We start from the raw sequence: 15000 nt of genomic DNA on the forward strand, positions 1-15000 counted from the left end.
GTTTCAGTGATGATACTCCCAAAATAATTACGCTGAAATCCGCAGACTTTTACCAAAATTCTCAGCAGAAATAGCTAAAAACGTCCGCAGATTCCATCTGGCCCTACCAGTGACACTGGACAACAGAGTTGAGGATCCACATGCCCTTTATTAATAACAGTAGTCAGGCAGGCAGTGGTCAAACAGGAGCAAAAAGGTAATTCAAGATCATAGTCAAAAGCTAATGGGAAAACCAGGCAAGGAACAAAACACAGAAAGACTAGACAGGATTAACAGTTCATAATGCTACAGGTTAACAGTGAACAAGACTCAGCAGTGTGTGTGTGTGTGTGTGTGAAAGGTGACTATATAATCAGTCTATGATTCGTTTCCAGCTATGTGTGTGCAATCAGGGAGAGAACTGGAAGTGGTGTGTGTAAGGTGTAATGGGATTTGAAGTCCGTTACAGATTTGTAGTTCTCCAGCGATCTGCAACTGCTAGATTACTGGTGATTGTGACAACTCTCGAAATCACTCAGGATTAATCTGGAGATTAAAAATTTTACAAATTTACTTTTTATACTTTTAAAGCATTGTATTTTGTAAAAAAAAAAGAAAAAGAAATCTTTGTTCAAAAAATATATTTATTTACACATTTATGTGGAACTAATATATATATATATATATATATATATATATATATATATATATTAGCGCTGTCAAAATAAGTGCGTTAACGCATGCGATTCATTTTAAATAATTAACGTGTTTAAAAAAATTAACGCAATTAACGCAGATGCAGGTTTTTTTTACTTCCTGTTGTGGTGGACGTGTGTTTAACATGCAAGAAATGTGGATAAGACCAAGGAAACACTTTTTGAAGGCAAGTTTCAGTATAAAACAATTAGTCGCATCACCAGGCTCTCCAGAGTTTCATGCAATTTCGGGTGTTTCATTTTTAACTTTCGACTTCTGTTGTAAGTTGATACCGCATGTCGAACAGAAAGAAAATCCTCCGCATTTCGTGACTAGGTGTTTCTTTAAGGTAAGGTTCCTTTTAAGGCTACAGGGTAGACTTTTAATAAGAGTATAATCTTAATCATATTAAAATCGGAGTATTGGTGTCTTATGTAAATGTACTCAGAAAGTCTCTGGTGAAGTCGCGAGCTGTCAAAGACAGGGCATTACTCTGCCTTTCAGCATGCGCCTCCAAGTTTAGCGTGTTTCCTCATTAAACGCAATGAAAGCGTATGCTTCGCGTTGTTGTGTCAGAATCCTTGTGAAATACAGTAATACTTTAGGACGCTTAGTTTAAGCAAATTTGATGAACGTGATCATGCGTGTTGAATCTGAGGGGAGTCGCTCCAGCGAGTTGTGTGTGTGTGTCTGTGTGTGTGTGTCTGTGTCAGGCCCGTTGAGGGGTGTCAGGGGTGGAGTGAGTGACGTATCGGAGTAGGGGCGTGTGCGCGCGAGACATACCTGAAGGACGGTGGGGGTGAGTTGCGCGCGACATAGGCTACCTGAAGAGCTAGGAGGGATGCGGGGGAGAGGGGTGTGCAATGTATTTAACGACCGGTTTGTGAGAAATTATCATTCATTTGCGGGCATTTGGGAGTCTCTGTGCACTTGCGGGATACTCCTAGTCTTAGCAACTGGATGAATGTAAAGGAGGATTAAGCTAAATTGTTTCTACTCTATTACTAATGTTCTCAACTCACAGCAATAAAACTTTACAATGAGTGCAACAGTTTGTATTCTATAGTTTATTATTATAATTTTTCAAATCTGCAATTCCTGTATTTTGGCATTTTTTTGCAGTCCACTTAGAATCCAACATGGAAATCAGTGTTTTCTTTATTGGCATTGATTGTTTTGAAATTTAAATGTCATTAACATGCCTGTGTTTTAATTTCTGTTATAAATATGGCTGTCAAGCAGGATCTTGATGGTTTATTGTGGGTATGTTGTTTACATGAAGAAATCTGTGTTACAAGTTAAACAAAAATTCTATTAAACAATTATATTTTGAATTTTAATAGTTTTTGTCTTGCGTTTACATTAGTTTTACATTTAAATAGCCAAAATTACAAGTTTCAGTATTTTAAATGCGATTAATCGCGATTAGTTTTTTTTAAAAGGTGCGATTAATTAGTTAATTTTTTTTAATTGATTGACAGCACTAATAAATAAATATATATATATATATATATATATATATATACACATACATACATACATACATATATATATATACATACATACATATATATATATATATATATATATATATATATATATATATATAAATGTATAATTTTTGTTTTTTTATGACAGAAATAGCAACACATGTCCACAGATTCTGTCTGGCCCTAATATGAGTAATGCTAGATCTCTGTCTGTTTCAGGGATATTACAGAGATGATGACCACCGTCTCGCTGCAGATCGTCGGCATCATCGAGCCCATCATCCAGCACGCAGACTGGTTCTTCCCTGGAGGTCAGACACTTCTCTATTTTTATTTGGCTTAACTTGATATGTTTCAGTAGCTTAAACTAAAAACATTCGTTCATGAAAACTATATAGACACACACAATCAGTTGTGATCAGTTCATGGCTGTTTGTGTTGGCAGAGATTGATTTTAACGTAACGGGGAACTACGGCAGCCCCGTGCACACCAATCACAACGCAAACTACAACTCGATGCCGTCGCCGGACATGGAGCCGAGCGAGCGCAGACTGCAGGACCAGAGCCGCCGACCGCTCAGCGTCGCCACCGATAACATGATGCTGGAGTTCTACAAGAAAGACGGGTACACACCGACGCATAATAACAACATTATCCAGCAGAGTTATTCATTACTGACGCTTCTGATTTCACTCCAATAATGCAGCATTAGGAAGATACAGAGGTACAGTCTCTACCTGCTCTGGCAGAGTGCGCCATCTGATTGGCTGAGAGTCTGACAGTGTGCGATCTGATTGGGTGTGTGTTTGAGAGTGTGTGATGTGATTAGGTGTGTGTTTGAGAGTGTGTGATGTGATTGGGTGTGTGTTTGAGAGTGTGTGATGTGATTGGGTGTGTGTTTGAGAGTGTGTGATGTGATTGGGTGTGTGTTTTAGAGTGTGTGTTGTGATTGGGTGTGTGTTTGAGAGTGTGTGACGTGATTGGGTGTGTGTTTGATAGTGTGTGACATGATTGGGTGTGTGTTTTAGAGTGTGTGTTGTGATTGTGTGTGTGTTTGAGAGTGTGTGATGTGATTGGGTGTGAGTTTGAGAGTGTGTGACATGATTGGGTGTGTGTTTTAGAGTGTGTGTTGTGATTGTGTGTGTGTTTGAGAGTGTGTGATGTGATTGGGTGTGAGTTTGAGAGTGTGTGATATGATTGGGTGTGAGTTTGAGAGTGTGTGATGTGTTTGGGCGTGTCTTTAGAGTATGTGTAATCTGATTGGCTGTGTAGCTGCGAGTCTGAGGGATCTGATTGGCTGTGTCTCTGAGATAGTGTGATATGATTGGCTGAGTATAAGCGATCTGTTTGCAGTATGGGAGTGCGAGTGATGGACACCTCCTGGGTTTCTCGCAGAGGCTCGTCTTCGTCTCGTAAGAGCTCGTCGACTCCACCCTCTGTTCATCCACCTGCCCCGCCCTATGATTCGCTGAATCCTGACCAATCAGCTGATTTCTCCACCTCCCCCTCACAGACTCCGCCTCCCATCAGCTGTGATAGGACCAGGTAAACAGAAACAACCAATAGGAAACACCGGGGCATTAGGCTGTTCACTGCTACTCCTTCAGTTCAGCCAGCTGAAAACATGATGGAGAATAATAATATCATATTATGTTTGAACATCATCTAAAACAGCTTGAACAATCATGATAAATGTATAATTCCAATAGTTATCACTTGCTGTTATTAATATAATTGTGAAAAGCTTGAATTAATTGTTAGTTGGCTGAATTGAATATTAAAATTACTATTTTTTCTTTCTTAATTATTATTTTTTCTCTCTATTAAATCAAGTTCACTCAACATTATTCATTCATTTTTATTTAATCCCATGTTACAACATTATTTACTGATTCCCTCTATTGTAGGGAGTTCTGGATTTGCATTCTGCATGAATTATTGCTATATAGGGTTAGGGATTTTCTTTATATATGTATTTTTGGGTAAACTTTGTTCGCAATCACTGATGCTTTTATTAATGAATGTAATGGCCATTATGCAAATGAATCAGACCCATTGGGTTGTCAGTAATAATTTAAATTAATGCTACAGGTTCAACTTTATCAATCTATAAGATGTTTATTTTGCATATTAACAACAACAACAACAATATTAATAATGTATGAATATTATAATATCCTCCGGGTGCTCCGGTTTCCCCCCACAATCCAAACACATGCGCTATAGGGGAACTGATGAGCTAAACTTTCCATACTGTATACATTTGAATGAGTGTGTATGAGTGTTTCCCAGTGATGGGTTGCAGCTGGAAGAACATCCGCTGCGTAAAACATATATTGGAGAAGTTGGTGGTTCATTCCGCTGTGGCGACCCCTGATTAATAAAGCAACTAAGCCGAAAATAAAATGAATGAATGAATTTTATAACATTAGAAATGTATGAATTATTTAATCTTAATATTAATTAATATGTGTATATTCCAGTGATAATTAATTAAATTATTATGAGAAAAATTTTAATGTAAAAAATATACCAATATGAATACAATAATTATTATTATATATTATGTTATTATATGACTATTATAATTTTATGAATGAATTTGAATGAATTAGAAATATATGAATTATTATAATGACAGAGAAAACATCAGTTAATAAGGATTATAAGGATTATAAACTTGTTAATTGAATCATTGTTTATTTTGATAAATATTAATAATATTGTAAGTCATTATTATTAATCAATAAAATTAATAAATACAAATGATATGATTCTGATGATTTCTAGTCATTTTTTAAAAACAATAATCAGTTGTTATAATTATATTAATATTAATTAATTCATTCATTTCCTTTTCGACTTAGTCCCTTAATTAATCTGGGGTCGCCATAATGGAATGAGCCGCCTAATAATATTAACTATAAATTAAATATAAGTTAAAATATTAGTTATTATTATTATTCATATTACTGTTATTCATACTTATTCATATTAATTATTCATTAGCAGAGGTTCTCATTTGCATAATGTTGCCATGGTAATAATCACGCAAACACTGTCAATGGATCTGATCATATTGAACACAGAATATTCCTGCATCTATAACAGCACTGAATCACTCCCCTCCCTTTAACTCCCTCCTAATCGGCCCCGTTTTACTTATAAATCTTGACCGTTTTTTCAGCTTGGTGGAGGCGTCGTCCAATTGGCCGGACTCCAGTCACGTATGCCCCTCCCCCGAGGAGGAGAGACCGCCCCCTCCGTACCCGTTCTCCTCCATGTCCTCGTTCTCCTCCTCTTTTTCCTCTTTCTCCCTCCCGCACGCGCGTCCCGATGGTCCCCCCCCAGTGTTCACCCGCTGGTCAGTGTACAGTCCGCCCCCACCCCTGCTGTCCTCCACCTCTCTAGACATCAACTCCAACCCCAAACCCTGCTCCCTGCAGCTGTCCAAACAGGGCTCTCTGCCCGCCGAGCCCTCGCACCCGCATCCGCCTCCGCCCGTCTACATCAAACCTCCGCTCGGCCTGCCCCGCCACGAGCCCTCGCTCGGCCAGCCCCGGGACAGGGCACTCAGAGTCATGAGGTAAATACAAGGGGTGTAAAGATTCACTCACTTTCCTGGAGAGTTGCTGCAGATGTGATGAAAATGTCTTTTATTGATGATTTCCTTCAGCTTGGCGTCGTATTTATCACAGTGGAATGAACTGACAACTATTCCAGCATGTTTTACACAGCGGATGCCCTTCCAGTTGCAACCCAGTACTGGGAAACACCCATACACTCTCATTCACACACACTCCAGTGTAGTTGATACACGGCCAGTGTAGTTGATCAGTTCCCCTATAGCGCATGTGTTTGGACTGTGGGGGAAACCGGAGCACCCGGAGGAAACCCACACCAACATGCAAACTCAGAAACGCCAACTGACCCAGCCGAGGCTTGAACAAGCGACCTTCCTGCTGTGAGGCCACAGTGCTACCCACTGAGCCACCGTGTCCCCTGTGGGCTATTTATGAGTGCCAGTACTTCTGTTTTCAATAGTATATAATAACAGCATTAGAGATTAAATCACGCTGGACTCAAACATGCATCATTATCTTCCATTTTTACTTTATTTTAGCGTCTGCTCTGCAAGCTTCAGCTCATGTCTGGTGTTGCATGAACAGTATACTGAGTGTTTCTGATTCTGCAGTGCGTTTGATGTATGTTTGTGCTGCTCTCTGTCAGGAAGGAGCCGTCGCCAGTGATTGGTCAGAGGGGAATCTCCCCCACAGCGCCCCCTGCTGGACACAACCTGCTGTCTGACCAGAGTCCACACACACTGCGCAAAGGTGAAGGAAAAGGCAGGCTTTCAGCAATATTCTATATAGACGTTTGCGTTACATCTGTACAATACAAACATGAGTTTGTCACATGTCATGTGTGTACTTTTCATATATTGTTATACAGCTGCAGGCAGAATTATTCGCCTTCCTGTGCAATTTTTATTCTTTTTCAAATATTTGATGTTGAGCAGATTCAGGAGTTGCTCTCAGTATTTCCTCTTATATTTGTTCTTCTAGAGAAAGTCTGATTTGATTTATTTCTGCTAGAATAAAAGCAGTTTTTAATTGTTTTAAGGACATTTTAAGCTCAATGTTATTACCCCCTTTCAGCTATATGTGTTTCGGATATTGCTTAATGAAGCTCTAACTTGCCTAATTAACCTAGATAAGCCTTTAAAGGTGCTGTGTGTAAGATTTTGACTCTTTTCAAGCATGAAAACGGTGAAAAAAGGTAAGCAGGCTACATTATATCCCTGTGTCCTTACACTAAAGCCTAGTTCACACTACAGGATTTTAAACATCAGCAGATCGCTGTGCCGTTCACACTACATGACTTGACTTTGTGTCTTTTGATCTCTGTGCTGTTCACACTATACGCAACACTCTGTGAATGATCCACAAGAGGGGACTCACACACATGATCTGACAACAACTCATTCCCCAACAGCTCATTCAAGCTACCAAACCACAGCCAATGAAAATTTGAGGGAGGAGTCGTCAAAAAAAGCTGAACACTATTGGCTGCTTGTGTGCTGATGACATCACTGACAGCGTTTCAAGCTTTGGAGAAAGCATTTAAAAACATCGTCAAATCAGATGATTTATCAGCGCATTAATCACTCATCTGCAGGCTCCAGTGGATAGATACACAGAGAGTTTTTAATTTTTGTAATTTTATAACTCTTTGAAATAAAACTAACAAATAACACCCTGCCGCTTTCTAACTATCAGTGTATTTCATTCTGACATTGTTATTTTTTTTATTATAAAACAGTAAAGAACTGAGCATTTCTGCCTTAAATTACCATATTGGTCAAAATGACAGCATGCATGTCTGATACTTTTCACTGTGACTTTAAATATGTGTGCAGTTTTTGCCTAGCAACTTCCTGCTAACATAAACAAAACCTTCTGATGGCAAAAACATCAATTTACTGCAGATATCTTTCAAAACAGCATATTCTGTGCTGTAAAATAGCTCCTGTTTGAAAGTGAAAATGAAAGCCAAGACCTTTAAGTGTTTTAGTATCTTAACTACATATTTATAGGCTGTATTACCAAAAAAATATTATATTTTTAGGGTAATGGTGTCATTAAATATGATGCCAGAAATTCAAAGCTTAATTTTAATATCTCAATAACTGCTTTGAATGTAAATATGTTGTGACAGTATGGCGTTTCATATGAGAACGGTCAGAATGAGCAGTATGGTAATTCTAATAGTTACAGAATTCTAGTTCCACTGTTAATATATCCTACTCTCAAGTCTGTGCTAACACAGAATGAAGCGAGTGCACTGATGCCCATTCTGACCAATCACAGATGTTTCTGTTGAGCTCCTGAACACACAGGCACGCGGCTCATGCTGATCTGCTCTCTCATTGGCTGCAGCTCATCACTACATCTGACCACACGTGGGGTTGAGTCGGCCGACTGCTCTGGAATATTTAGCATGCTGAATGTTGGATTTCCGTCAGCGAGCCTCGTTGATGCGTTGCTCAGTAGTTCACACATAAAGAGAGGCAAGCGCCGAGCACCCGCAGATTTCTTCCCGATCACAGCCCGATCTGTCGGCGAGATCGTTAACTTCCAAATCGGGCTCAAATCAGGCTTAAAATCCTCTAGTGTGCACTAGGCTTAAAGGCCCTATTTCAATTATCTAGGCGCAAAGTCTAAAGCGCAGGGTGCAAAAGCATTATGGGTGTGTCTGAATCCACTTTTGCTATTTTAAGGATGGATTAATCTGCTCTGCGCCGTGGCTCATGGTCTAACAGGGTTGAGCTTATCCTCTTAATGAGTTATAGGTGTGTTTGAGGATAAACCAATCAGAGTCTCATCTCCCGATCCCTTTAAGAGCCAGTTGCGTCGCTCTATGGTGCATTTGCTATTTGCATGACATGCATACTTTCAGAGGTGCATCCAGCTCTGTGAGCTCATAAACTCCTCCAGAAGCTGAACCTGGATGACAGCAGAACCTAAAAGGTCCACTTTCAAATTTGAGCAAAAAAAAAATATAAAAAGCGCCTCTTATTTTAGGTGTTTATTATAACACAGACGGGTATTTTAACACTTTCAATAGTGTTTTATGAAAATTCAAAGGGTTTTCTTTAAAATGAGACCAAATATTTGCATTTACACCTCTGCATGTGGATTTGGGAACTTTTAAATTTGGGTAGGCAAAATCCAGGCGCAAATCCCAAATAGCAGCAGAGTTTAACTGGTTAATGATATGACGTAGCTCCAGAAACTTTCCACTTCTCTGTTTGTCCGTCTGATTTTATGGTCAGTTTGTTTTGACCTCCCCCTGTCGTGTTAAAGAATATAACAACGGCGAACGTGGCAACAGGGGCGGACTGGCACTAAAAATCAGCCCTGGCACTGTAGCCACACCAGCCCACATTACCACACTGACACAGCCCCACTCAAGCACACACACATTCACTACTTATATTGGTGTACAGATGGGGAAATTATATAAGCAGTACCATAGATATTTAAACATTTAATGTATGTGACTGGAACAAAAACAACACATTTATAACAAATTTATATGTTTATTTCATTCATTCATTTTCTTTTCGGCTTAGTCCCTTTATTAATCAGGGATCACCACAGCAGGATGAACCGCCAACTTATTCAGCATATGTGTTACGCAGCGGATACCCAATTCCAACCCAAGCTCATTCTGGAAACGTAGCCCCGCGGACGTTTCTGGAGACCGGGATTTACGTGGCCGGAGGTACGTAAAGAGCGCGTTTGGTTTTTTTCGAGCGAACGCTGCGGGGCGGTGTGGCGCCGCTCCGCCCCTCCTCTTCGTGCTCGCCGGCCGATGGCTCGCCTCTGAGTGGAGGGCTTTCCCGACGCAATCAGTTTGTCCGCCTAGCTCACAGCGTTGCGTCGGCTGAGCGGAGGCCCCGGAGGAGGAGGACGAGCCGGAGCCGGCCGCGGTGGACGACGACCGGGATCGAGTCCGGGGAACGGCGGGTTCCGGAAATCAGCTAAGACGAAAAACGGAATCCGGAAAATAAGGGCGAGAACGCGGCGGGATCCGAAAACGCGGTCGAAATCAAAGACGAGGGCTTTTTTTTTTTTTTTTTTTTTCCGATCCAGCGGCTATTCGCGCGAGAACGGCGCGGGCACGAACGCCGCGCGCTCCCGAGAGGCGCCCGCCCGAGACGGTTCCGCCGGATCCGCGAAAACAAAAAACATTCGAATACGTACCTCCCAGGACGTAAATCGCGGCCCGCAGAAACGTCCGCGGGGCTACGTTTCCACAATGAGCCCGGGTTGCCCAATTCACCTATAGCACGTGTTTGGACTAGTGAGGGAAACCGGGAGGAAACCCACGCAAACATGCAAACTCCACACAGAAACACCAACTGACCCAGCTGAGGCTTGAACCATCGACCGTCTTGCTGTAAAGCGACAGTGCTACCCACTGCGCTGCCCCCTTTCGAGACTATTTCAGTTGATTTTATGCATTTGGCAGCATCTGAGCAATTTTCTGCTTTCTCTGAGCTTTTCGGCACCACCGATCCTTTTTTACGTTCCATCTCTGACAATTAGCTTGTGTTGCACTTATTGTTTGTTTGACATTCTTGCCAGATTTTGATTACGTACACATAACCTCTGATTGGGTCAGCCCCTCTCGAAACGAGCCGGCCATTGCTGATTGGCCATTGCTTAACATTTATTATTATTATTATCATCATCATTCACATTTTGCAAGGAATAAAAGCTGCCTGCATGTAAAAACAATACATATAAAAATAAAAAATAGCATAACAGCCAAATTTAAAAAATGCTCCAGCCCTTCTGGCATTTGCCAGAATATCCAGATGGCCAGTCCGCCCCTGCGTGGCAAGTATAAAAGCCTTGTGCATTTAGTGAGGTGCATGTGCAGTCAGCGGAGATGCGCCATGCGGCATCTGGCGAAAGTATAAATCCAGCTTAAACCTTTTTTTTTATTTTTTTTATTGCATCATAACACAATTACAATAAGGCAAAATTTGAATAACAACTATTATCTACATTTATAGAACAGAGCAAAAATAATAAAGTCAATAACATAGTAAATCAAAATGAGAAAAAGTTACTTAAACCAGAGAAAGGACACACACAAAAAAAGGAAAAAAAAAAACATTTACATCGGGTCTTCTATTAATTTAAAATTTTTCAATAGACTAAAGAGTCTTCTTCCACATTTTGATTTTATCAGCTGTAAAGATTTACAGTATAGCCAAAATTCCTTTTGGAAAACTAAAAACAGTGGTTTGGTTTTAAGGCACTTGCATTTATGAATATAAAATTTTCCCAAAATTAAAATATTGTTCAATACAAATTGAATATTAACATCTTTCCCTAATAAACCAAATAAAATATCATTTTTAGAAAAATGGGAGGACAACTTGAGAGAAATCTTCAGCCATTCGAACAAATCAGACCAAAAGGCTCTGCTATATAAACATTCAAAAAATAAATGTGCAGTTGATTCAATGTCAATCTCACAGAATGTACAATTGTTATGATCAAAGTTAAATCTATGTCTAAGAAACTCTGAAGATGGGTAAATATCATTAAAAATTTTAAAATGTACTTCTTTAGCTTTGGGAGGTATTGGGAAAAAAAAGGAGATATTATTTCTATTAGCTTGTATTGGAAATTTATCTTGTGTTAATATCGATCTTATTATTTTATTGGGTATTTCACTCCGAATAAAATCTTGTCCATTTATCAACAAACAAGGCAGATAAAGTGTGTAATTTATATTGGAAACCACATTACTAACCATCGTTAGAAAATCCAGCTTAAACCTGCGCTGGCGTTCGCTTTGATCCATGAGTGCAATACCTAGTTCAACCACTGGGGGTCAAACTTACACACTGCACCTTTACATGTTTAAGCTGAACACTAGTGTCTTGAAGAATATCTAGTCTAATATTATTTACTGACATCATGACAAACAGAAAATAAATCAGTTATTAGAGATGAGTTATTAAACTATTATGATTAGACATGAGCTGAAGAAATCTGCTCTCCGTTAAACAGAAATAGGGGAAAAACACACAGGGGACTTATAAATCTGACTTCAGCTGTACATCTTTAATCTAATATTTGTTCCTCCAGTGTCCAAGAAGCTGGCCCCGATCCCCCCGAAGGCAGCGCTGTGTGGGTGTGAGGTGTCCCCGTCTGCGTCTCCAGCCAGTCTGTCTCCCACTCCGCCCAGCACGCCGTCCTCATACAGCTTCAGTTACTCTCAGAGCTGCGTGCTCACGTCTCCAGGACACACACACGCACACACACCGCCCGCGCTGGCCTCCCCGCCGCCGCTGACCGGCACGCTGCCCAAAAACAGACCAACACCCAAACCTCCGCGACACCGACCCAGCCTCCCGCCACCGCCGCAGCCGCCGGACGCACTGACCCCCGCCGAGAGCATGTCCACAGGTACAACACTACACTGATCATTACACAACATCATCTGTGTGTCTTTGAGCTCAAACACACACACACACACACACACACACACACACAGACACTCTACAGACAGCAGACACTCTACAGACAGCAGAGACGCATGCTACATCTTTTTCTGAAATTGCGGAAGTGTGAACATTCTTGCAGGACAGCGGTGTGTGTGTGTGTGTGTGTGTGTGTGAAGCTGAGCTGAAGTGTTTGTGTTTTCTGAGTGTGTGTTCTGCTCTGGTGTTTTTCTCTTCTGTTCAGCGGTGTGATTTCATTGGTCGGTGGGCTTCGGCTCAGGCGGGTAAGCAGAAGTGTGTGTGTGTGTGTGTGTGTGTGTAAACTCACCCGTCATCACCCATCACTCACCGGCTGTGCATGATCCAGTCCTGCATGACTCTCAGTGCATCAGCTCCTCACCATTTTTCAATATTCATTCACACACACACACACACACACACACACATGCATACACATTCAAACACTCACACAGACACGTTTGTTTTTGTGACAAGTGGGGACATAACATAGGTTTCCATTCATTTTATACAGCCCAAACCGTATATTATATTGGCCTCACCCCACCCCTAAACCCTACCATCACAGGAGTCAGTGTGCAGCTTTACTCTCTGATTAAACTCATTCTGTAGGATTTATAAGCATTTTGAGAAATGAGGACATCACCAATGTCCCCATATTTCACCTCCTTTTTGTAATACCTGTGTCATACACATGTCATTATACAGATCTGTGTCCTGATATGTCACAAAAACACGTACACACACACGCACACACACACACACACACACAAACACGCACGCACACACACACAAACACGCACACACACACACACAAACACACACACACACGCGCACACACACACACACAAACACGCACACACACACACACAAACACGCACACACACGCACACACACACACAAACACGCACGCACACACACACAAACACACACATGCACACACACAAACACACACAAACACGCACACACACACACAAACACACACACACACGCACACACACAAACACGCACACACACACACAAACACACACACACGCACACACACACACACACACACACACACAGAGGCTGAGAAATCGTCTCATGTTCATTTGTGTTTGTGTTCTAATACAATCCTTGTTTGAAACCTGAATACATGTGCTTAATGAACACACCCAATAATCTGGCGTCAAGTGCCCTCATTTTCTTGAAGTGACATTTGATTTGTGCCGAATGTTAGCATCAGTGAAATAATAAACAGCATATAAATCATTTTCAATACCAGCAAATATTCATCTAAGCAAAAGAAACTGACACCGGAATATAAAAACATTCATTCATGGCCCTTTATTTATCAGGGGTCGCCACAGTGGAATGAACCGCCAACTATTCCAGCATATGTTGTACACAGTGGATGCATTTCCAGCTGCAACCCAGTACTGGGAAACACCCATACACACTCATTCACACACACTCATACATTATGTCCAGTGTAGTTGATCAGTTCCCCTATAGCACATGTGTTTGGACTGTGGGGGAAACCGGAGCACCCGGAGGAAACCCACACCAACACGGGGAGAACATGCAAACTCCACACAAAAACACCAACTGACCCAGCCGGGACTCAAACCAGAGACCTTCTCCACAGAGCTAACCACTGAGCCACCGTGTTGCCCTTATCCATCAGTTGTAATATTATAATTCAAAAATGATGGCAGGATTAGATGTCACCACAGCAAGACATCATGTTGTGTCACTGTGCATCTCCTTCCCATTCACAACCTCTTTTTACCGTAGTAAAAGCGTCCGTGCACCAGCAGAGGTAACGCAGTGTGTGTGTGTGTGTGTGTGTGTGTGTGTGTGTGCGTGTGTGTGTTTTCCTGCAGACTCATGGTATGATCTGGATGCTCCTGTAATAAACTCAGGATCCAGAAACTGCGACTCAGAGGAGGAGACGGAGAGCACCGCCCTGTGACATCATCATCATCATCATTACCCACAATCCCTCAGCGCACAAGAGCCGTCTGTACATCAGTACTGTGATCCTGCTGTCACACACACACACACTCACACACACACACACACACACACACACACACACACACACACACACTGAGCATGTGACTTCATGTTCTCTGCTTTATGTTTTGTTTCTCTTGTTGTGTGTTTCTCTTTGCCTTATCTGAGTTGCTGCACATCTGCCTTGATGTTTGTGTAGCGTACAGTCACACACACACACACACACTACAGCACAAAGCAGGAGAATGACAGACACACACACACAGATACAAACACAAACAGACATAAACAAACAAATGCACACACACACACACACAAACATACAAACACAAACAACTAGTCAAACACAGACATACACACAAATAGACACAGACACACACACAGACAAGCACAGTCGAATAGACACGCACACACAAACAAACGCACACATACACACAAATAGACACAAACACACACAAATACCCACAGGCACACAAACAAATAGTCAAACACAAACATACACAGACAGACACACACATGTAGACACAACAAACACACACACACAAATAGACAAACACAGACATACACACACACGCACACACACACACACACACACGCACACACACACACACACAGAAAGTCAAACAGACAGAGAGATAGACTAAAACAAACATGTATACAAAGAGATTCACACAAAAACAGACACACACATACAAACACAGTCAGCACACACACACACACACACACACACGCAAATAAACAAACACAAAGACTCACACGAACAGACACAAGCACACACAAATAGACAA

At 41.3% G+C, this 15000-nt stretch overlaps 1 protein-coding gene across 32 annotated transcripts in view; it reads left to right on the forward strand.

Moving 5' to 3' along the window:
• arhgap44b (Rho GTPase activating protein 44b) overlaps positions 1–15000 on the forward strand; it is a 61482-nt gene that overhangs the window by 45674 nt on the left and 808 nt on the right. For 6 of the 32 annotated variants that reach the window (XR_015504763.1, XR_015504765.1, XM_087277113.1 and 3 more), the window contains exons 15-20: positions 2385–2476; positions 2611–2791; positions 3520–3711; positions 6397–6500; positions 11841–12161; positions 14080–15000. The exon at positions 14080–15000 is cut by the window's right edge. Coding sequence is in view for 20 of the 32 variants with exons in the window: in XM_087277113.1 (XP_087133239.1) it covers positions 2385–2476; positions 2611–2791; positions 3520–3711; positions 6397–6500; positions 11841–12161; positions 14080–14168 (979 nt within the window). In the remaining 12 variants the exon portion in view is untranslated. Of the gene's footprint in view, positions 1–2384; positions 2477–2610; positions 2792–2872; positions 2891–3499; positions 3712–5353; positions 5753–6396; positions 6501–7161; positions 7520–11840; positions 12162–12440; positions 12481–14079 lie in introns of those variants that run through there. The other 26 variants (XM_087277105.1, XM_087277106.1, XM_087277103.1 and 23 more) reach the window with 16 other exon arrangements.

This window comes from Danio rerio, chromosome 12 (genome assembly GCF_052040795.2).
Source record: "Danio rerio strain M-AB ecotype USA chromosome 12, GRCz13ab, whole genome shotgun sequence".
Taxonomy (NCBI): domain Eukaryota; kingdom Metazoa; phylum Chordata; class Actinopteri; order Cypriniformes; family Danionidae; genus Danio; species Danio rerio.